This window comes from Bombus impatiens, unplaced genomic scaffold (genome assembly GCF_000188095.3).
Source record: "Bombus impatiens unplaced genomic scaffold, BIMP_2.2 scf_1445, whole genome shotgun sequence".
Taxonomy (NCBI): Eukaryota; Metazoa; Arthropoda; class Insecta; order Hymenoptera; family Apidae; genus Bombus; species Bombus impatiens.
This window is the reverse complement of record NT_177864.1, coordinates 161,377-182,331: the sequence shown is the minus strand read 5'-3', so window position 1 is coordinate 182,331 and position 20,955 is coordinate 161,377. Positions and strand designations below refer to the sequence as shown.

Sequence of the window (20,955 nt, the reverse complement as noted above, 5' to 3'; positions counted from 1 at the left end):
CACAATTTTCGCTATACATACACATTTCTATAATCATTCGTACACTTTAATCTTATTTTTTTAATCACGTGTTAAACCCATGTAATAAGCAATAGGTTAAAAGGCGATAATAAAAGTACACGCGGCATTATTGCTTGCTATATACTCCTATTCACTTTTAAATAATTGAAGTTTGTTTTTGCCTTATCTTCGTCGTATTTTCCATTTTGTAGTATTGAAATTTTAATATTCGAAGTAGTAAATTTTTGTGGGATTATGTTTCCAAATCTTTTTAACTGTACGAATGTAATTCACCGATTTGTTGTTTACAGTAAAACATGATCTTAGAGTAGAACTATATATTACTTTTTTAAATAGATTTATAATTTTATATATGTTTCCTTTTTTTGAGTTCTTAAAGCATGTATTAATATCTATTGGAACACTTGTATTTACACTTAGACAAGTGAAATATTTTCAATGATCAAAAATTTTTTATTCCATTGCACTAGATATGAGTTAAAAATTTTTTTACATTTCGGTATACATTTTTTTATCACATTATCAATATTCAAAAATTAATTAAGGCTAATACTAGTGGCTCGAATACTATTTGAAATATTTCTATTATGATAATTGTATTTAGTTAGTTTCGAACTTAATATATTTTACGTTTCCACTGATTTGAGTATTAGAAGTAACTGATCTTATTTTAATGATAATAGTATGTTTGTCTTTTTTCAGTCAATATAAATATTATACTTAGAAATATCGAGGCTATTAAACAATTAAATTAATACTAGTGTGTTAGAAAAAGATTTATGTGATTATAATATCAGTTGCTAATACTTCGACATGTAGAGGACATTAATAGAGGAACAAACTATAACCTATTTGTAAAAAGTATCATTGTACTATTAAATCTGCACTTGCTTAAAAAACCAAGATTTCGTGAAATACCGCGTTAATTCAAATAGGAACATAATTAGGAAATATGTTTACATTGTTTTTTGAATACGTTACATAATATTTAGAAAATAAATTATTAATAAAAGTATTACATTTGAAAGAAATTCTAATAATTAAACAATTGAAATTTTAGGAATTGAAAGGAATTTTAATAATACAACAACATTATCATCCCATGTTGATTAATAGTTTGTTTCTCCAATTGCATAGAATTACAATTTATTCTTCCCTAAACATATTATTATATCTTTGGTTTGACACAGTAGAATATCAAAAGATTTATATTCTCAGATTTTTACAGAATTGTGCGAATAAACTATATGATAACATAAAAATGGTATACAAAATAATTTAATGGGTACAGTTATTATAAATATTAGGAGCATATTTCAGAGTCTAACAATTCTATAAATTGTTGCTAACTAGATTATCATAAGAATTATTTTCAGTTCTTTGAGGGAAGTAAATTAAATTGCAGTAAACACTTTTAAACAGAAGATGAAGGAAACTAAACATCTGCTAAAATCCAAGAATATAATGGTCTTAATTGGTGATTAAGAACTGTATATTCTAAATTACTGATTCCATCAATATCATACCTTTGAGCACTGTTCTCAAGATTTTCAAATCTAGAATTGCTTGGAGATTCTTTTTTGTGTAGTAACATGTAATATTGAGCAATATCAGGCCCAAAACGTGTAATCTGAAATTTAATTCAAATATAAAAAATAATTTAACAATATTTCATAATGTCACCATTGGTAATAATCTTAGTTGATAATAAATATTTAACATACTTGAAGACCTTTTGATTGTAGTCGACTGTAAAAATCATCATCTTCTCCACCCCATCCATAGAAAACATTAGAGAATCCATTAACTCTTTCAAACTGTTTTCGAGTTAATGCAATTGCACCACCAAACAAACCACTGTATGGTAAGTTGTAACGGAAAGTATTTACACTTGAACTCATGTGTCTGGGCAATTTAGTGCAGGCATAAATGTTGTCCGGATTCTGAGGTATTAAATCTATGTCTTGAAAGATGAAGCAGTGAAAATCATTCACCTTGGTCGCCTCTGCATATCCAACATTGAAAAGTTTAGCACGATTAAACTCATGTATTGGACTTTGTTCTATCACAAATATTCTATAATCAAGATTTTGAGCTTGCAAGAAGGGATGAATATAATTCATAAAAATAGTGAGCTGTGTTTGACGATTTCTATATGGTAATATAATGGCCACATTGAAAAGAGGGTGACAATTTAGAGGTTTCCACTGTCCTCCAGGTAATATACCCAGACGGCGGGCCATTGCCACGGGATCTTCTCGTGGATGTTCCTCTGGATAAAATAATTGAGATCTTCGCGGATTAATCATGATCGTGCACGAATTATCTCTTGCTGGATAAGATCTTTCCATTTCATCGTAAATATCTTCTGTTTTTATAAAATTGTAATGTGATGCAAATCTTGCTGGGTGTAAGCAATAACCCAAAATCAAAATCGTAATGATAGCGTATGATAATCCTCGTGCATAGTCATAAAAAAAAGCGACAAACATTTTTAAAATATTAATAATACTCCTCATCCTAACCTTTGTTTCAACTTCCAATAAACATTTCATTCAAGCAAGTGCGTTATATTTATATTTAAATTTGTTAGTTTGTTCGATAGGTTCAACATAGTTCAAAGTATTATTTTATAAGTTAAATATGAAACTTGGAGTTAAATAATTTATACAAACGCGCTTTTAAGTACATAAATGCAGGCTAAACTCAATTTTGACAGCAAAGTGAAAACTTACGTTTGCGCAATACGTGAGTAAAACATGGTAGAACCACCGACGAATAGAACACATTATCAACTAAGACTATCGTAAGACCAACAAATCGGTATTTCAGAACGTGTGTAAAATAATGGAAGCGGTGCGTTTTAATGAAAATGAAAGTGGATGTATACAGAAATCTGCATTTTTATTAAGCACAAATCTGATTATAACCTTACATTAATACAATTTCATATCTGAATTGATGCTTATAATTATAGAAGTCTTGTATAACAGTTTGTCATAGTAACTAAAAATTATTAACGTTACAAAGACATTTTACGGCCTTCAATAGATATATCCACAGCTCTTCTAGTTGCTTTTATCCTTTTACTATCCATGTAGTTTTTCATATGCCTTTCAAATCTATTCATTTGTTTCTTCGTGCTCTAAAATATTATATCATTTTAGCCATTAACTTACTTTGAACCATTAACTTACTAAGAACAAAATATAAGATAGTAATATTTACCCTGCTAATATCAATGTCAGATTTCCAATCTGGTCTGATAACATAGTCTTTATTGGAAGGTCTGGGAACTCTAGCTCTTCCAACCCAGCCAGGATCTCCTGGCCTCAATGGCCTAACAAACAAATAATTAATTACATTATCCAAACAAAATTAATTATTCTGATAATAGGAGTTCGAAAAATTCATACTTAGCATCTCCTTTTAAAGCTTTATTAATATCTTGCGATTTCTGAGAAGAACCACCATCATCACATTTTCTTCGCTTTTGTGGTGTCTGTTCTAAATCTCTTTGCATTCTTTCTTCTTTTGATAGAGCTTTAAAATCTGCAGATAAATTAAATATAGGTCTTGCCCATTCATTAATTAATTTCCCTGCTCGCTCTTTATTTTCTTTTGTTTCTTTAGGATGTTTATACAGATACATTACAGCTTTACCAATACCAGATTGTTTTAAAGATGCTTGATCAATTCGTGGAAACTGAAATATATATATTAGATTATTTTATTATATTTTTATATATTTTATACTTATATATAAATATATAAGTGACTAAAGCATGAACTTACTTCCCACAAAAGCTTTAAAAGACTATCCCGAATTTTTAAAGATGGTAAGGACCGATCAGGCATCGGAGCCAACCAATCCGTTAAAACTGATAATACATTATGCTCCAAAAAGGCCAATTGAAGATCGTGTTTTTTAAGTTGTGATAATACTTTAGGTAACATTGCAATTTTATTAGTAGCTGGTTTGTTTTGTTGATTTAATTTTCTATCTTCCTCTGATGCAGATTTCATATCAGATAACAATTGAGCTATGATATCATCATTATCGTTAATTATATCAATATCCTTTCTTTTGCGTCTTCGTGATTGTTCTTCTTTCTTACGAGCCATCATACGATCAAAATCCGATAACGAATCATCTCTGAAAATTAGTACATTTATCGTTAATTTTAATTATAATGAATTACAAAATTCTTTAATGAAGCTTTTTTTATGAACTGTTGCTTCATTTTAATTCTTAATCTATTATTATATATTGTTACTTACAAATATCTGCTACTCCTGATAAGCATACGTTAAATATTATATACATTAAATTTTTATTACACATATAACTTTTAAAATGCATAAAATCTAATTTACTTACAATCCTCTATCCGCAATCATTCCATCGTCAGAATCTTCATTTTCTTGTTGCTCATTAGCTGTATTATCTACAAATTGTTTGTTCTCTGCTTCTTCATCACCTTCCTCCTCTTGTTCATGACCCTCTTTTTTCATCTTCGTTAGTTCATCGTCTCCTTCATTTTCCGAATCTACTATTTCATGTTTTGATTTCTTTGTTGCTTTAACACCATCCTCTTCTTCCTCAGAATCGGATAAAACTCTATTTCTCTTTCTAACAGCACCTCCTGAATCTTCACTTCGACTTCTTGATCTCCTAGACTTTGATGCTGAACGAGATCTTGATCTTGATTTAGATCGAGATGAATGTCTAGATCTGGCAGCTGACACTGACCTTGATCGCGAGCGTGATGGTGAACGCGATCTTGAACGTGATCTTGAACGTGATCTTGAACGTGATCTTGATGGTGAACCTGAAGCGGATCTTGAGGGAGATTTTGACTTTGATCGAGATCTCGATTTTGAACGCGATCCAGAACGCGATCTAGAAATAGATGCTTTTGAGCTGGAGCGAGATGACCTAGAACTAGACCTTGACCGAGAACTTCTCCTTGAAGCTGGAGACTGTGATCCTTTGCGTGATCCAGACACTGATCTGGACTTCGATCTTGATTTTGACCTTGACATTGATTTTCTTGACCCAGATCGCGAACGTGATCTAGACTTTGATGCGTGTCTCGAACCTGATGGTGTCCTTGACTTTGAACGTGACACTTTAGGTTCCGCTGAAGATGATCTGGATAACGATCCTTTTGGAGACATTGTAGGTGACTGTTTCCTTGATCCAGAGTCTGATTTAGATCGTGATCGAGATCGAGATTTACGTTTGCCATCTGGAGACGTCGTAAGAGATTTTGAACGTGTACTATTGTGCGAATTAGGAGAATCTTTTCTTGATCTTTCTATCGATTGAGATTTTGATCTAAAATGTGATCGAGAATTTCTAATAGGCGATGGTGAGTGTTTTCCTTCCAAAGATGGGGAAAGTGATGCTTTTTTTTCACGAGATCTAGATCTACTACGTGATTTTCGACTCGGACTATTGGAAAGGGACCGAGATTTTACCGAATTTGATCGAGATCGGGATCTAACAACTGCTTTCGGAGATCTAGAAGGGGAACGGGATGGTGATCGAGAATTCGCTTTATACGGTGTAGGAGATCTAGAACAGGAACGAGAATTCACTTTTGGGGAAGAACACTTAGACGGTGGGTTACTTCGTTTAGTCGACGTCGATCTGGACCTGGATCTAGATCGCGAATATTCTCGTGATGCTAAATCAAGACTTCTTCTAGATTCTGCCAAAGAAGAACTCCTTGATCTTGACCGGGATTTTGCTGAATGTATCGAACGTGGTGATTGTGATTCGCTTTGAGTAACTTTTCCATCTATTTCTGGTGATGGAGATTTAGAAGGCGATCTGGAATTACTTTTTCTTCCAACAGACTTTGAACTAGATCTAGATGATCTTTGATTTTTAACAGAAGACGGTGAGATCGATTGGTTCCTAGAAGGCGAACGCGAAGGTGATCGTGAAGGCGATCTAGAATACGATTTCCTAGAGTTAGCGTTAGAAATCACAGAAGCTGGCGATCTTGGTTGGGCAGGCGACGATTGATTAGATCTAAAAGAAAATCTTAAATGTTGTTATGTACTACAAGTAATATTTTAGAATTATTTAGATAGATACGAATGTAAAACCTTGGAGAACGGCTGGCAGAATTTGATTTAGATCTACTTCTAACAGATCTTTGGGAATCCACCGATGAACTTCTAGATTTCTCTCCTTCATCTTCGGACTCGCTTCTTTCTTCTGAAATAAGTAACCGCTATATTACAAAGGTTCAAAAACGCAAGCAATATTCCTTATCATATGCATATTAAAAAAGTTTAATTTTAGTAATATTAACTATAATTTAAATTTATCTTTTATTTTTTAGTAATTACTTTTTCCGTTAATCGTGTTTAGGTTAGGGGTCGTGTTTAGAAAAATTTATGCCATTTCACTTACCTTTGCGATTCATTGTACTTATATACAAATAAAAATGGTTACTTTGTCAATAATTATTATTAAACACTTCTTTCTCCGAAACAATGATGTACGTATTTTTCATAAAGGTCCTGCTAAATCAAAAAATAGTTTCTTGTTTTTAACAATAAATCAGAACTGACATACATATTCAAGAAATACATTTACAATGGAATAATTTAGGAAATATAGACAAATCGTCTAAGGTACGCGTGAATAGCCACTTTGGTTTGACTTTCTTGTTAGGTTAAGGTTAGATATTTAGATTGAACTAAACTCTAACACTAAAAAGCTCCTTAAATCGAATCTAACCTTTAATACTTCAATACGACCATAGACAAGCTCTAAGTATGTATATATACATATGTATTAAAATAGTTTTATGACGAAATTGTTAAACATATGTAATACTTTTATTATATTATAAATTATTGCAAAAGGCATTATTAGTAAATAGGATTGATTTGCGGATTGAAATGTGTTCAACTTTAAATGGATGAGAATATAATTTGAATGAAGTTTAACGTAATTTTACTGCGACATTGCTTTCTATCGTGCGTATATTCGATGGTTTGGTCGAAATTGTCCGAAGATTGTCGAGCTTCATCGAATATGCTTAAAGAACAAAATGGCGGCTGTGGCAAAGTTTTCGCCGCCCGTATGAGAAATTCGCATTCATCAAGATTGAATAGTTCACGGTAAACGTTAATCGTCTAGCAACCCTGTCTGGGTTATGTAGCTAAGACCGCGAGTGAAAATTCGTTGGTGTCGTAGTACGTCGAGACAGCCCGATGCAGGTCGCGCGCAATTCTCGTAACTCAAATCATGACTTCGATGCTATCCAGCTTTAACCCGCCTATCGTTAAACGATTGTTGGGTTGGAAAAAAGCAGAAGGAGAAGACAAATGGAGTGAAAAAGCTGTTAAAAGTCTGGTTAAAAAGTTAAAAAAATCCACCGGCCTCGACGAACTCGAGAAGGCCATTACTACGCAAAGTTGCAACACTAAGTGCATTACTATACCGAGGTACGCTTATTTACTTTATATGCTTTTGCGTGTATATAAATATTGCAACCGATGGAATTATACCTTTTTTCACTATCGTTCATTCATTTTTGTATCTATTTCATGGTACGTACGATGTCAGCGTAAGGTATTCGGGTATTGGATTTATTTGTATCATCTGCATTGAAACTCGGAGAAATAGAAAGCGTTCGCGTGTGCACTTCGCCGTTCATATTTACGTATCATGTATTCGTACGTATGTCACATTGTATGTCCACTGACAGCTCTTTTTACTGTTGACCAATATAAACAAAAGATCCATTCCACTCTTTTTAATAGATTTATCGAGTTCGGTATTTTAATAATCTTCACCTGATAATTGTATCGTGCCAAGTGTTTCCACTGTAGTATCATAATTTCGATCGTGATTGTGGTTAAGACACGCATAGCCGTACGTTTGTTGGTCATTACAGTATTTAAATATTGAACAGAGCTGTGCTTTAAATTTCTTAAAATTCTTAGTCGAGTTCACATAGTTTGATACGTATTCGTTATTGATACAGTTTGGGATAAACAAAACTTGAGAAGTTTTCCATTTGGAATTGTATCATCGGTTGCTAATATTATCTCCGAAATTCTAATACATGTCATTCTTTCAGAGAGATTCGGTTTCTCCGTTATCACTTTTAGAGTTAGCCGATCTAAAATCGCGCGAGTGCTTGCCTACGAGTACGTTCTATTTTCATATGTTAGAGAGTTCGCTAAGCATTCTATAACATTTCTTTTTTTCTTTTTTTTTTTTCTTTCTTTCTTTCAGTAAAAACCTGAAAGGCTGTTTTCAATCTAGTTTCTATACGGATCTCAAATAATCGTTACACGTACATTTCCTGACACGTTGTGTATTAATTATCACATACATACACGATAAATTCAACACGATACTAATGTTATAACGCACGGTTACATATTTGTTTATTTTTTGTAGGTACGATACGATACGATAGCCCATACGATAGTTGTACGTGTCGATTGTACATCGTTATCTTAGTAGTTATGTAATAATTTTAACGAAGATGCGATCGCAAACAAATAAGTAGACGGGGAACCATGCGTAACAATGTCCGATACGGAAAACGATGCAAATGAGATTTATTTCGGTAGCGTTTCTCGTTTTCCGTTTCCAATCAAAATAAGCGGCGATGAACGCACGCAGCATCCGTTCCGATTGAAATGTGCGTTATGAATGAAACTCACGTGTGAGTCACGTTGCTGTTCGGTATCCATCCTTTTACGCTAGAATTTTCTTTGTCATTACGATTGTCTTATTTTTCGTTTAGTAACCAGTGGTACCAGAAGCTCGCATATTCTCAATAGGTGTAATACTTACATTGTACGTATCGTCATTTGCGTTTTTTCGCAAGCGGATGTGCTTCAACTATATTAATAACACGTACTGTGTGTTTTAGCGAATACTGGATACCGCGACAGGATTAGACAGTTGCTGCTAATGACGGTCGATGATAATTAGAACCGTTTAATAACACGAACGTGATCTACGATACGATGGCTCGTCGTGATACTCTTGTGACATAATTTTTGCTCCAAGTATATTCCACGCGCTGTCTGTTAATATTTATCCGACAGTATACGATAGGATAAATATCGATAACCTAGCCAGGATACGCTGGTTCTAGTTAGTGTGCGTGAATAAATCGTATATCGAAATCGATCGTAGCTCGGCGCGCAGCTCGTAACGACTTTATTAATAGTAATCCTAGCCACGTTGTCGCGCGTTCAAGGATATTCGGAGAAGAGAGGGAAAGTCTGTCATCGAGAAAGGCAGATCCTTTTGTAACTCGAACGAACCGCGTTTGCTTCGCGGTTTCGTTCGCTTCGCTTTGCATTACGTTTCCCGTTTCCCGACGACGCGTCTCATCGCGTCAGGGAATCTCTGTCTGTTGCAGTTTTTCGATCGATCGAGATCGCACACCGTGCGATCGCATGATACGCGCCCGGAAATTCGATTTCGCTCGGTTATCTGACGCTCCGCACAACGTCGCGCCTCGATTAAATAACCATCTACCTGGAGAATACTCGGTCATTAGCTAATGTTTGACTTTGCGCCGCGATTTGCTCGCGCGCACGCTTACAGCAGGTAATTCCTATTCGAGGGAATTACATTCTTGCTCGTCGCGCGCACACGCCGAGCCGAGTTGTTCCGATGTTACGAAGTACATGTTCTTCTGTTTTTCTATTGACTGTAAAGGTACGCTAGATTGGTAGCTTTACCAGCCACGCTGTTGCGTTATCACAACTTTTTTAACCATCATACCTTTTTTTCTAGACATGAATTTTCGCGTTGTTGGATCGATCGACCACGAGGTATTTATTTAACCGTAGGTAGCCACACACACACACACACGCACGCGCACACACACACACACACACCACACACACACGTGGTAGAATTTCATTTATCCGTAATAGTTGGAAGACAAATAATTGAAACAACTCAAGTTCGAATAACGATAGTTGATCGGTTTTTCTATTACCGTTTACTACGATAAAAAAGTTAAGTTGTCTTCAAATAAACGGAGTTCTGCCGTATATGATAGGTTGAAAGACAGAAGGAAAATCAAATATCGCGTATCATCGTCGGACGAAAGTTTTGCTATCGTTGTTTCTTCTTTATCTGTCTGAGAAAACAAGAGCTTTGTCCGTTTCTTGCCGAACCGTAACTTTTTCGATTATATCACAGCGTGAACGAACAGGCGAATCTCGTACGTAGCATTCTTCTTGGTAGGTAGAATCTGATCGAAACGTCCTATTTACATTATGGAATCGCACGCATTATCGACGATACTCTCCTTGCCAGTACCTAGATTAATCATTGTTTACGTAACGAAATCGATACAGCGAGGGGTATTTACGTAAAAAATGAATGACACAGATTTCGTAGTAGTTGATCTTTATTTGGTCGAAAGAAAAGCACGACTCGTAGCAGGAATTACGTAAGTTCGTATAACGTCGTTCGTCGATTCGCGTTGATTCTCGTTTACCTGCCGAACGCGTTCGTAAGACCTACGAACCTGCGACGTGATAATTTTTCAATAACCTTGTAGCTTTCGTACGATCTTTATCATCGTTTCGATCTCCAGCGAAATACATGGAGAATAGGTATATAGAAAAATGGAAATTATTCCGTGAACCAGCGTGCAAATGCGTTTCGTTCCGAGAAGCATTCTGGTTATCCTTGTAACTCGTTGTTGCGCGTATGCATCCAAGAACGGAATCAGAGTAGCTTCGTTCCAGATGATATAATCTATCTCGTTGCTTTCGTTGGCTGGCTTTATCGAAATAGCTTCTTTCCCGCAATTTCTCTCGGCTCTTTTTCTCATTCCATTATTTCGTCGAAGCGAAATTCGTCGTCGCGTTATCGATACGAGTAATCAGAAATTTCTGACGAGACCGCGTTCCCTTACGTCCCGTTGATCCGATCTCGTCGATTCTATCGCGTTTATTCTATCTACGTAGATGAAATTACTCGATAGACGACTAGTTGCTTTTCGTCTGATAATCGAACGTAAATTTGCCGGTTTATCGACGAGTTTGCTCTGCCCCTATCGAGGCCAGCGAAACTTTTAGCCGCTCGAAGTACTTTCGCGTTCTCGCAAATGTGGCGACTGTCCATGCGTCGTGAATTTGTTTTTGTTCGGATATACCTAAAGAGGTATAAGGTCGAAAAATAGTGGAACACGCAGGATCTCTTCTATCTGTTTTATGTGTTTTTATGCTCGCGTGAATGCGTGCGTGCACGCGCGTGTAAATGGAGCAGAGACGAGCCGGGCTATACAGTGACTCACGAAAGTATTCGAACGTTGATCGTTAAAGCTCGTAACGATTAGAGCGTGCACGTTACTCTTAAGACCCGAAAAACAATGTTATAACTGCTGTAAGATACAAATATCAATTACCGTAGGACGGCGTTTGTAGAGATGTTACGAAGCATTTATTGCAACGATGCGCAAAAACAAGGTCCGGGAAGTGATCGAACGTGTAAATGTTAAGCGAGTTAAAGTTTGCATGCATTTCTGTGCACACGGTGGAAATGTTGGTCGACTCAACCGTAGAAATATCGTGTACCGAGCTTCGTGTTTCGCTGAGAATAATATTGGCTTGCATGCTGACAAGGAGTTACAAAAGATCGGAAACACGGATATTCGAGAGGGAATCGATATTAAAACCGAGATAGATAAAGCGAGTACGCAAAGATGGGAATATAGGCAGATCGACAAATTATTAGATAGATATGCGTTTACGATACGTTGTATTTTCGAAAAATCCAAAGAAACCGAGGAAATAGTCGCGAACAGACACCGCGCAGACGGGCCGGAAAAGCTAACCGTTAGAGAGGAAAAAAATGATTATACGCGAAATAAAAAAGGATCGAAGTATCTCGCGCGACGATACTACTTCGGAAAGAACGTTCATGCGGAATTATGTCACAGGATTTTGCGAAACAACGATTTCCATGTTAGTATTCCAAGAAAAAAATCATCCATCGATGAAACGTATCGAGCCAGACGTTTAAGATTCGCAAAGGAATTCATAAGTAAAGCGCATATCATAGAAGCAGTAATCGAAGCCAAAGGAGGCGCAACTAAACATTAACGTAAAATAAGGTAGGTATAATTAATACCGTTCGATTATTTCCGTTACCCTGTTTCTGTATATCGTCGCAACGTTTCGTAACTTGTACGAATGTTATCCGATTCGCTCCAGGTTCTAGGTATATAATTCTCATACTTGTATCTTACAGCAGATACGATACTATTATCAGATCTTAAGATCGACATGCATATTTCGGTCGTTTAAAGATTTAATAGCGGCCGTTCGAATACTTTCGTCAGCCACTGTATATCGCAGCCAGCGCGAATAAGTGCACAGCTCACGTACTGTCTGTTTTCTTTCCTTTCTTCCTTTTAAAAAACGTGGGAGCGCACTCCGTCTGGTTGTCCGTGCAATCGACGATTAAACCCGATTAAGTCGCGCCTCTCGTTTGATGCATACGTGGAAAGAATTTCACGGCGAACGCGACTCTCTGTCCTCGAGTAGGCAATGGTGCGTCAGCAAGATGACTGAAATTGCAGAAGGAACGAGACCACGGATCGCTACGTTCTCCTTATTCTCCAATAGAGAACTTTGCTATTTCGTCTAGCCGCGATTTTGCACTTTTTCGATTTATCCGCTGTTTAAGTTACGCGCGTTCGTTTGTTTTGGCCCGCCACGATCGCCATCACGATCATATCGCCGCTATACAGACAGGCGAGCGGCGCGTTATCGTTGCGATTTCAGTATCGCGGTGATGATGAATCGTTCGACAGATTTATATTTCCCGTAACTCGATATCGAAAATATAAGGCCCGGCCTGGAGTGATGTAACCTCGTCGAGATTTTGTAGCGCCAACGACGTGATTCGGCACCTTCGCTTTCTCAACAGAGTGATCGCGCGCCTCTGTGCGTTGCACCGTTGAAAACGCAATTCCGCGGAATCGCGTAGAGTCGCTGCCGCGAAGTTACAACGACGTTCGTTCGCGTCGGGCCTTATTTTCCCAACGATGCAATCAATCGCAACGGGCGTGCGATCTTGTTATCGAAAAGGTAAAGTTGCCGAATCACACCGCCGCCAGATCGCTGCTACATCGCATTGCTCGCATACGCCTGGCGGGGTCTCCCCCCGCGCCCTAACGATTTCCCTCTTTATCTCTGTTAACGATCCGAGAATTATCGAGAACCAATCTCAGAACGGTTATTAATCGGCGTAGCTATCGGCCGATCGGGCAATTGGTTCATCGACGTATCGACAAGAAATTTCGGTGTAGATGCGGTACGCGATGGCTCGTGCGGCCACCTTTCGAAGCGGTCGATAAAAGCCGCGCGCGCGTCACTACGAACGGATCGTCGAGACATTCGAGTTACTCGATATTGCTGGAGAATCGGCGATATTGTTGTTCCCGTGTTTCTATTGACGTTACGTAACAACTGGATACAGTAGACTGGGAGGTCGGGGGGAGGCGCACGATCGCGTATACTCGCGGTATCATAGGAGACGTTTCCTCGAATACCTCCGTAAAGGCATCCGCGATGATTCCGCTCTTCTTCTCTTTCCCCCATGCAAGCTGCTTCGAGGAAGTTTGTACGGCTCGGAATGATTTGTATTTTCCGAAGAACGCAAATCACGTCGAAACATCGTATATACAAAGATACGCCGTATAAGATGCCCGTTCCGTGGTCGTTTCGCTTTAAAAATCGTTTCGGACGTTTATTACGTTCCGTTTAGGCGTGCCGTTTATTTGTCATCGAGATGACGATGAGATCATCGTCGATGAAATGCGAAACTCCGTTCTGTTCGAACGTTTGGTCGCGTAGTCTCGTCCCGCATCTTCGGAAACTATACTTTCTCCTATGGCAACTCGATAAGCTCGGCTGGATCGCAGCGATAATACTTGACGCGCGAATTCAGGCCTGAAATTGAGATCGAGATCGCGCAGGAAACTACCATATAAATTCCGTGCCAGCGTTTCTGAATTATTATGTAACGAAGAGTAGTGTCGAGCGATTCCAATTGAGGGTCACACGCACGTACGCTATACACGACGAACGGATAGATAGGCAGAGAAAGCGAGCGAGATCGGGGGACAGAGAAGAGGAGGAAGGAGGAGGATCGTGGAGACGAACCGAGAGGAAAAGCAGATTCAATACATGCAACGATTTTTGAATCTGCTTTTTGAATCTGTAACGATATACGTACGGCGAATTCGTTTTAATTTTCCGATTAACCGCGCGTCTTACGAATTTTTTAGCAGCCGTTTAAACGAATATTTGTCATTTTCTCGCAACACGGTGCCGGATGAAAAATGTCGAAACGTTACGTGTAATCCTTGCGTCGGTGATCTCGAAGAACCGGTGTCGTTCGACTTGAGGGAAAATTTTCTCACGAATACCGCCCTGTTCTTGCGCAAGCGAAATAATAAATATTTCATCAAATCGGGCAAAGGGTTAATTGCAAGCTTCTTAAAAATCTGCGTCCGAGAGACAGAATCGTAAACGCTAGATAGGCGAAAATTACACGGTTGCTTCCGCCACGATCGTTTGCCTCGCGTTTCCTCCATTCGTCGGCTATGAGTTTCTCCGTTTCCGGTCTCCTGCATCTCCCTCGAGCCAATTCGAGACGGCTAAGCCGATTACGAGAAAGATACAGAGGGAGAGATCGAAAGAAGGAACGATGAGTGGTGATCGACGATCGAGCGAGACGATTCGTTCGGCAAGCTACCCTCGTCGAGAGAGAAACGTTGCAGCGAATGTGCGGCGGCAGTTTCTTTTTGTCGGCAGGCGCCACCGCTTCCGGCGCGGCAGACGCGAACACAGGAGTCTAGAGCGAAAAAGAGAGAGCAAAGGAAGCAGGAGGAAGTTTGCTGGAAGCGTATATACATTAAAGCAAGAGTTTTACGACTCGGTCGGGTGTCGAGCTCTCGCGGCCAGCTTAAGCCTCGATGTTTCGACGATGTTACCCTCTTAGAGGTACGCCGTACCATCTAAAGAAAGTGTCGCGTTGCTAGTCGCGATTCTACTTCCGTAAATCGAGTTACGCGATCGATGTACGTACGATTCGTTCGACTTTGCGCAAAGCTTCTTTTCCCACTGGTCGGTCGCGTGACAAGATTAGCGTACGTACGTAGGTGGCAGGATTCTAAGCCCTTTCGAAAGTTAAAAAAGTAGATACTTAGGAAAGATTTGATTTTATTTCTGTTTCTGGACGCAAGGCCTAGCCCAGGCGGTGTCGGTGACAACGGTGTCCAAGGAGTACGCGGCAAAGGTTTGCCGCACGTGATCTACTGCCGACTTTGGCGCTGGCCAGATTTGCAGTCGCACCACGAACTAAGGGCAATCGAGCATTGCGAGTACGCGTTCACGCAAAAACGGGACGAAGTCTGCATCAACCCGTATCACTATCAACGAATACAAACACCAGGTACGTAGACGGCACGTTTCAATGACGGCTCCAGTTCCTGTTTATGTTTCTATGTATCTCCCGCGCGATTCGTTCGATATGTTCGGTGTAACATCGACGTCTATCGGTTGTTTGAAATTCTGAAACTTTGGAAGGTTGTTTTTTTCTGTATTCATGCAAACGTTTATCAGCGCACGAAATTTTAGTTTTGCCAGCCATTCTCGTACCACGGCATACCTTGGCCGGGGACGAGTCCGTCCTATACAATACTTCCATCGAGGAGCTCAGTGTCAGCGTGCCAGAAAACACGAGCTTCCACGCGACGTTAAATCATCAGCATCATAATCAACAAAGCATACCGCAGTCACCGCAACAACAGCAGCAACAACAACAGCAACAACCACCGAACAATCCGTATCAAGGGATGCAGGTTGATATCGGATAAAGTTCCGCTTCTTATTTCGATAAATAACGCGTACGAATTTTTTTTGGATAGAAGAGTGTCTTTTTCCTTCTTAGAGTATGCAGGCGACAAGTCCGGCTAGCGTTGGGAGCCTAGGAAGTGTTCAGGGTTCGCCACATCCAGCGCCTGGGTCCATGGATCCTCCTGCCGATACTCCACCTCCGGGATATATAAGCGAAGATGGTGATAACATGGATCACAACGACAACATGTCCTTATCGCGTTTGTCTCCCAGTCCTGTCGACGCACAACCAGTTATGTATTGCGAACCAGCATTTTGGTGAGTGATCGTTCACGGGTTATGCAACATCATGCTCGAACTTCCATGCAAAGTGGATCCAGTTTGACGCATTATCCTTGTCAAGGATCGATTCGAATTGTTCTTTATATCTGATTTCTCTCTTTTCTGTTCCTACAAGGTGTTCGATAAGTTATTACGAGCTGAATACGAGAGTAGGCGAGACCTTTCATGCGTCGCAACCGAGCATAACGGTGGATGGATTCACCGATCCCAGTAACTCCGAACGTTTCTGTTTGGGTTTACTGTCGAACGTTAATCGTAACACCGTGGTTGAACAGACGAGACGACATATCGGGAAAGGAGCTAGATTATACTACATCGGTGGTGAGGTGTTTGCCGAATGTTTATCGGATTCGAGCATTTTTGTTCAGAGTCCTAATTGTAATCAACGTTATGGTTGGCATCCTGCCACCGTTTGTAAAATACCACCCGGTAAGTGCATAATTCGACGTAACACGTTACAGGTTCCCCTGTACTTCTTATATTCTTTTGACTTTAAAACCGAAGCTTATTTTATAGATCTTCTCTCGTTTGATCTTTCCCGCAGGTTGCAATTTGAAGATCTTCAATAACCAAGAATTTGCCGCATTGTTATCGCAATCAGTTTCCCAAGGATTCGAAGCAGTGTACCAGTTGACTCGTATGTGCACGATCAGAATGAGTTTTGTAAAGGGTTGGGGAGCGGCGTATCGTCGGCAAACCGTGACGTCGACTCCTTGTTGGATAGAGTTGCATTTAAACGGTCCGTTACAGTGGCTCGATAGGGTACTCACACAGATGGGATCGCCGCGTTTACCCTGTTCCTCAATGTCATAAGGTTGTATGCTTTTCTCCTTGATGGATGCGGGAAAACAGGGACAATTCGCATGCTGTCATTGTTGTCGTCGTTGTGTACATTGGTTTTTCTTACCGCGGATTTATTGTTTTATCCGAATTCTTTCCAACTACCACCGACCACAGTGATAAACAGTGCAAGAAAAATAGATACGATCACCGTTTTTACGAAGCGTATACGTGTATCCTAGCTTGAAAAGTGCATGGAATACGAGATCGTGTTCGAAGTGCCAGAAAAGCATTCGTTCGGACGAATGAAGATAAAACTGGCGATCGGTTAGTTATAGAAACGCTCAAGTGCTCGAATCGCGTTGCTTCGTCGATGTTTCCTACGAAGAAAAGGAAAGGACGATGTGCGGGCAAATGAGTGAAGATGAGACCGGTTGAAAATATCATTTATACAGCTATCATCGGTACAGAAAACCAATTTTTCAATAAACTGGGACATTACGGTTGAGAATAACAAATAACGAAATAAGTAGATACTATTGACTCACTTACCGCATTGATATGTGGATATAGTGCTTTACGATCCAGGGTTACGAATCCGATTTTAACTGAATTAACAGGGCGAAAACAAGCGCGACTCTGTGTGTGCATGTGTGTATGTACGTATACATATGGGCGTACATTTGTATCCATATATGTAGGTGCATATGTATACGTGCATCGCATTAAAAAAAAGCTCAGTCTTTACATATTTTTATCGCTTGTTAAGTCAATGCACTTCAGTCGTACAGTATACGTCAGCCCTTACAAAATAATACATATTATGTACGTTCACACTGTTTATAGTCTGCTGAGAAGAATTTCTATATAGAGTGGGTAAACGTGTATACCCGTTGAAAAGTTTCTAACAGCACTGGTCTATTTGGAGTCTTTGTCAGTGTTTTTCCTACGAATAAAGCGTTAAAAAAGAAATACACCTGTAAAGTCTATTTCTCTTACACGATAACGATACGGAAGGATTACAGTGTTCAACATGTACGTAACTATTTACACGTTTCATTAACGTTATTACATCCTTGGATGGACCAGAATGTTCAAATATTCTCATAATGGATCGCATCAGGACGGATAGTTATGTTTCTGCGTATTTGGAGGTTTTGCGAATGGTTAGTCAGTTCAGACGAATCATTCGGCACATAATGCGGACAATGTTTTAACAGACATTTCTGGGTCGAAATTGAAAATGTTGTTACGTATTAAGGTGTTTTATCTCGAGTAATTGATATTCTTATTAAGGATAAGCGCTATATTTCTTAACGTTGATAGGAGTACTAAGCGCACGAAGTCTATGGTAGACAGATATATCTATTTACTTGATATCGCATGGAAAAAATTGATCAATACTTCAGAAAATTATGTACGTATATTTACTATCGAGCATCTAAAACTTTATGCGCCACATAGCAAACGTTAACCGTACGAGTGCCACGAATTATCGCAGAAGTTGATCGGCAAGAGCCAATCTTATCCTTTTATCAATCTCTGTTTTACAATTTACAATATCCGTTATTAATTTAGTTGTTTATAATTTAAAATTATTATTGAAGTTTCTGTATTGTAATATTTCTGTATGACAGATGCGATGGCATTTTCCGATATAGCGTGCGAGCAGCGTAATCACGTTGCGTGGCACTTAGAGGGTTAAAAAGCACATTTTGGTGTTGATATTCAGCGTAGCGAATCACTTGTTATTTAAAAATCGTTGCAGGAATGTTGGTTCGTTGTATAGGATCGTAAACGATGTTTTTTTTTTATGGAGAAAACATGTTTTTGCATGCAGAAGATAATCAATCGAAACGATATAATTGAAATGTCTTCTGAAATTTTATACGAAACTAATGAACGTAGGAAAAGCGCATACAGTTTTCGAGGCGATACAAAAGGCACAATAAAATGAAAATTTATAAGGATAAGGAAACTTTATCAAGAGAGAGAGTGCAAGAAAATAATGGTCTGGCCTTGAATGTGAGATGCTTTTAGATATATCGAGCACATTGTTTCTACACTATTTTAAATTCATTTACAAATTGTTTTAGAGTCGAGTGTATTAAAAAGTTTCTATTTTATCGTAGAATTTATAAAATATTTCATATTCGAGACTAACCGAAACAAAAGGAAAACAATTTTTAGAAACATCAACGTCTTTCACGTAGAACATATGAACATAAAAATGAGATAACGAAGTTACGTATTTTATTATATTATGAGATATATATTAATATCGATGTACGAATAGTCTTTGCACCAAGTGCATGGATTCAGTTATCTTCTTCTTCTTTTTTAACGAATAAATTTTTAAAAATAATCTATACACGACTTCTATGGAGTCTTTATGTACGATAGGGGCCAATTGCACGCACAGAATGTGAGATTTGATCTCGACAAAAACGTCAAATCTTATAAGGAATCGGTTCCTTTTTTATATATTTTTTGCCAGCATCGATCATTTTACAATTTTTCTAATTAACTTTTGAAATAGTAGACAATTGGTTTAATCATTAATTCGTGTATAAAACTGTATAAATTTTATCAAGTAGAAAGGAACGATCGAATGTTTCCGTTAATTATTAAGGCAAAGAAAACATTGTCGTGAATAATCGCAAATGCGAAAAATCTATTTTTTTAATAGTGTCTTAATCGTTTTGACGAAGAAACATTATGTGCTAAGTTTTTAATCACTTTAATGAAAAGGCAAGTGATTTTTCATCCATTATAGATACATAATAATTCTCATGAATCGATCGACGTCTTTTGTTCGTATTATGTAGCTGATCACACTGTAATATCCTATATCATTTTTCTAATATTTTATTTTTCTTTTTTTCTTTTTACTGTTTACAGACCTGCCTTTTGTACGTCGTTAGATCAAGAAATACGGCAGTGACGAAGACGATTCGTGAACTTACTGATTACAAATTTTTATCGAATCGATACCATGTTCCAATGATTGTGTTACATTACCAATTCTAGAAGAATATCGAAGGGAGGACGAGCTTGGGCAGTAGCTATGGAAAAGATAGTCAAAAAAACGTGATTTTAAGCGATATAATTTTATTGATTCTTAGGTAGTATTATTAATTGCACAACGTAATAACACGAATACGTTGATCTTTTACAAGGATATTTCCTACTTCTAATCAACATGCATATCTGATGTTTCATCCACGAGGAAAATTTAACGTCGTCGTACGTTCTTCGAAATCATAAAAAAAAAAAAAAAAACGTATACAGACCTCGTGAAAGTCAAACACGACATCGTCGGGCAGCTCGAATAATCGAATAGTAATACAAACGAGAAAGAAAATAACTATATATTAGTAATATATGATGCACACCTACTTGGACTCGTGTTAATTGATATTGTCTCGCGTAAGGAAAAATTAAAATCGTTTGATCGTCGAATACTTAACAACCACTTGCCTCTCTGTCAGACTGCCACTAGTATATTAATTAAGGAAACATGAACAGGGGAATCGAAGAACCCGCCCTCGCCTTTCTTCGTCGTCCTGGAAATCCTACTCGTTCGTTTTACGTTAGCATAAGATCAAAATAAATACATCTATGACGTGAAGAAAGAGACAGACCACTGAAAAACGCGTTTAATTCGCCAAAGTATATTAAGTGTAGCAATTGCCAAAGTTTTTCTTTTCTTTTTGTAAGTACAAGAACGTCGAGTCGACGGCGACTGTAGTAGTCGCGATTCAGATGCGCACGAATTGTTAAATTGTGACGTTCTCGTTTTTCTTTTTCCCTTACAAATTCGTAATTGTTACCATTGTTACCATTGTGTTTCTTTACTTTTATTCTACATATGTTTAGTGTCTTGACCTGCCGAACAATCGAGCGGTCCGACGATTTTATAAA

The 20,955-nt window shown here is 38.2% G+C and overlaps 3 protein-coding genes across 4 annotated transcripts; 1 reads left to right on the top strand and 2 right to left on the bottom strand.

Moving 5' to 3' along the window:
- Positions 1-1,281: 1,281 nt before the first annotated feature.
- LOC100740998 (beta-1,4-N-acetylgalactosaminyltransferase bre-4) lies at positions 1,282-2,750 on the bottom strand. Its single transcript, XM_003493992.4, has 2 exons — positions 1,746-2,750; positions 1,282-1,651 (listed from the first exon to the last, which is right to left on the bottom strand). Exons 1-2 carry the CDS (start codon positions 2,574-2,576, stop codon positions 1,457-1,459), a joined length of 1,026 nt encoding a protein of 341 aa, XP_003494040.1. The 5' UTR covers positions 2,577-2,750; the 3' UTR covers positions 1,282-1,456.
- A 154-nt stretch (positions 2,751-2,904) lies between these two features.
- LOC100740878 (IWS1-like protein) lies at positions 2,905-6,794 on the bottom strand. 2 transcript variants are annotated; one of them, XM_024371606.2, is made up of 8 exons: positions 6,452-6,794; positions 6,142-6,253; positions 4,403-6,064; positions 4,303-4,317; positions 3,817-4,177; positions 3,438-3,727; positions 3,250-3,361; positions 2,905-3,166 (listed from the first exon to the last, which is right to left on the bottom strand). In XM_024371606.2, exons 1-8 carry the CDS (start codon positions 6,462-6,464, stop codon positions 3,044-3,046), a joined length of 2,688 nt encoding a protein of 895 aa, XP_024227374.1. In that variant the 5' UTR covers positions 6,465-6,794; the 3' UTR covers positions 2,905-3,043. The 2 variants fall into 2 exon arrangements, with proteins under 2 accessions (XP_024227374.1, XP_012247878.1); XM_012392455.3 differs by lacking the exon at positions 4,303-4,317.
- Positions 6,795-7,079: 285 nt separating this feature from the next.
- On the top strand, positions 7,080-20,299 carry LOC100740756 (mothers against decapentaplegic homolog 3). Its single transcript, XM_012392457.3, has 7 exons — positions 7,080-7,494; positions 15,297-15,505; positions 15,691-15,914; positions 16,004-16,227; positions 16,367-16,680; positions 16,796-17,065; positions 19,933-20,299. Exons 1-6 carry the CDS (start codon positions 7,295-7,297, stop codon positions 17,062-17,064), a joined length of 1,440 nt encoding a protein of 479 aa, XP_012247880.1. The 5' UTR covers positions 7,080-7,294; the 3' UTR covers position 17,065; positions 19,933-20,299.
- Positions 20,300-20,955: the final 656 nt, after the last annotated feature.

What these genes read in the sequence shown, in the direction of transcription:
- LOC100740998 (XM_003493992.4), bottom strand. Translation starts at nt 2,576, where the DNA reads ATGAAATGTTTATTGGAAGTTGAAACAAAGGTTAGGATGAGGAGTATT. An exon ending in TACAATCAAAAGGTCTTCAA is followed by an intron (nt 1,652 to 1,745) that starts GTATGTTAAATA and finishes ATTAAATTTCAG; the next exon opens with ATTACACGTTTTGGGCCTGA.
- LOC100740878 (XM_024371606.2), bottom strand. An exon ending in TTTTAAAGCTTTTGTGGGAA is followed by an intron (nt 3,728 to 3,816) that starts GTAAGTTCATGC and finishes TATATATTTCAG; the next exon opens with TTTCCACGAATTGATCAAGC. An exon ending in CTGACATTGATATTAGCAGG is followed by an intron (nt 3,167 to 3,249) that starts GTAAATATTACT and finishes ATAATATTTTAG; the next exon opens with AGCACGAAGAAACAAATGAA.
- LOC100740756 (XM_012392457.3), top strand. Translation starts at nt 7,295, where the DNA reads ATGACTTCGATGCTATCCAGCTTTAACCCGCCTATCGTTAAACGATTG. An exon ending in AAGTGCATTACTATACCGAG is followed by an intron (nt 7,495 to 15,296) that starts GTACGCTTATTT and finishes TCTGGACGCAAG; the next exon opens with GCCTAGCCCAGGCGGTGTCG. An exon ending in TCAACGAATACAAACACCAG is followed by an intron (nt 15,506 to 15,690) that starts GTACGTAGACGG and finishes ACGAAATTTTAG; the next exon opens with TTTTGCCAGCCATTCTCGTA.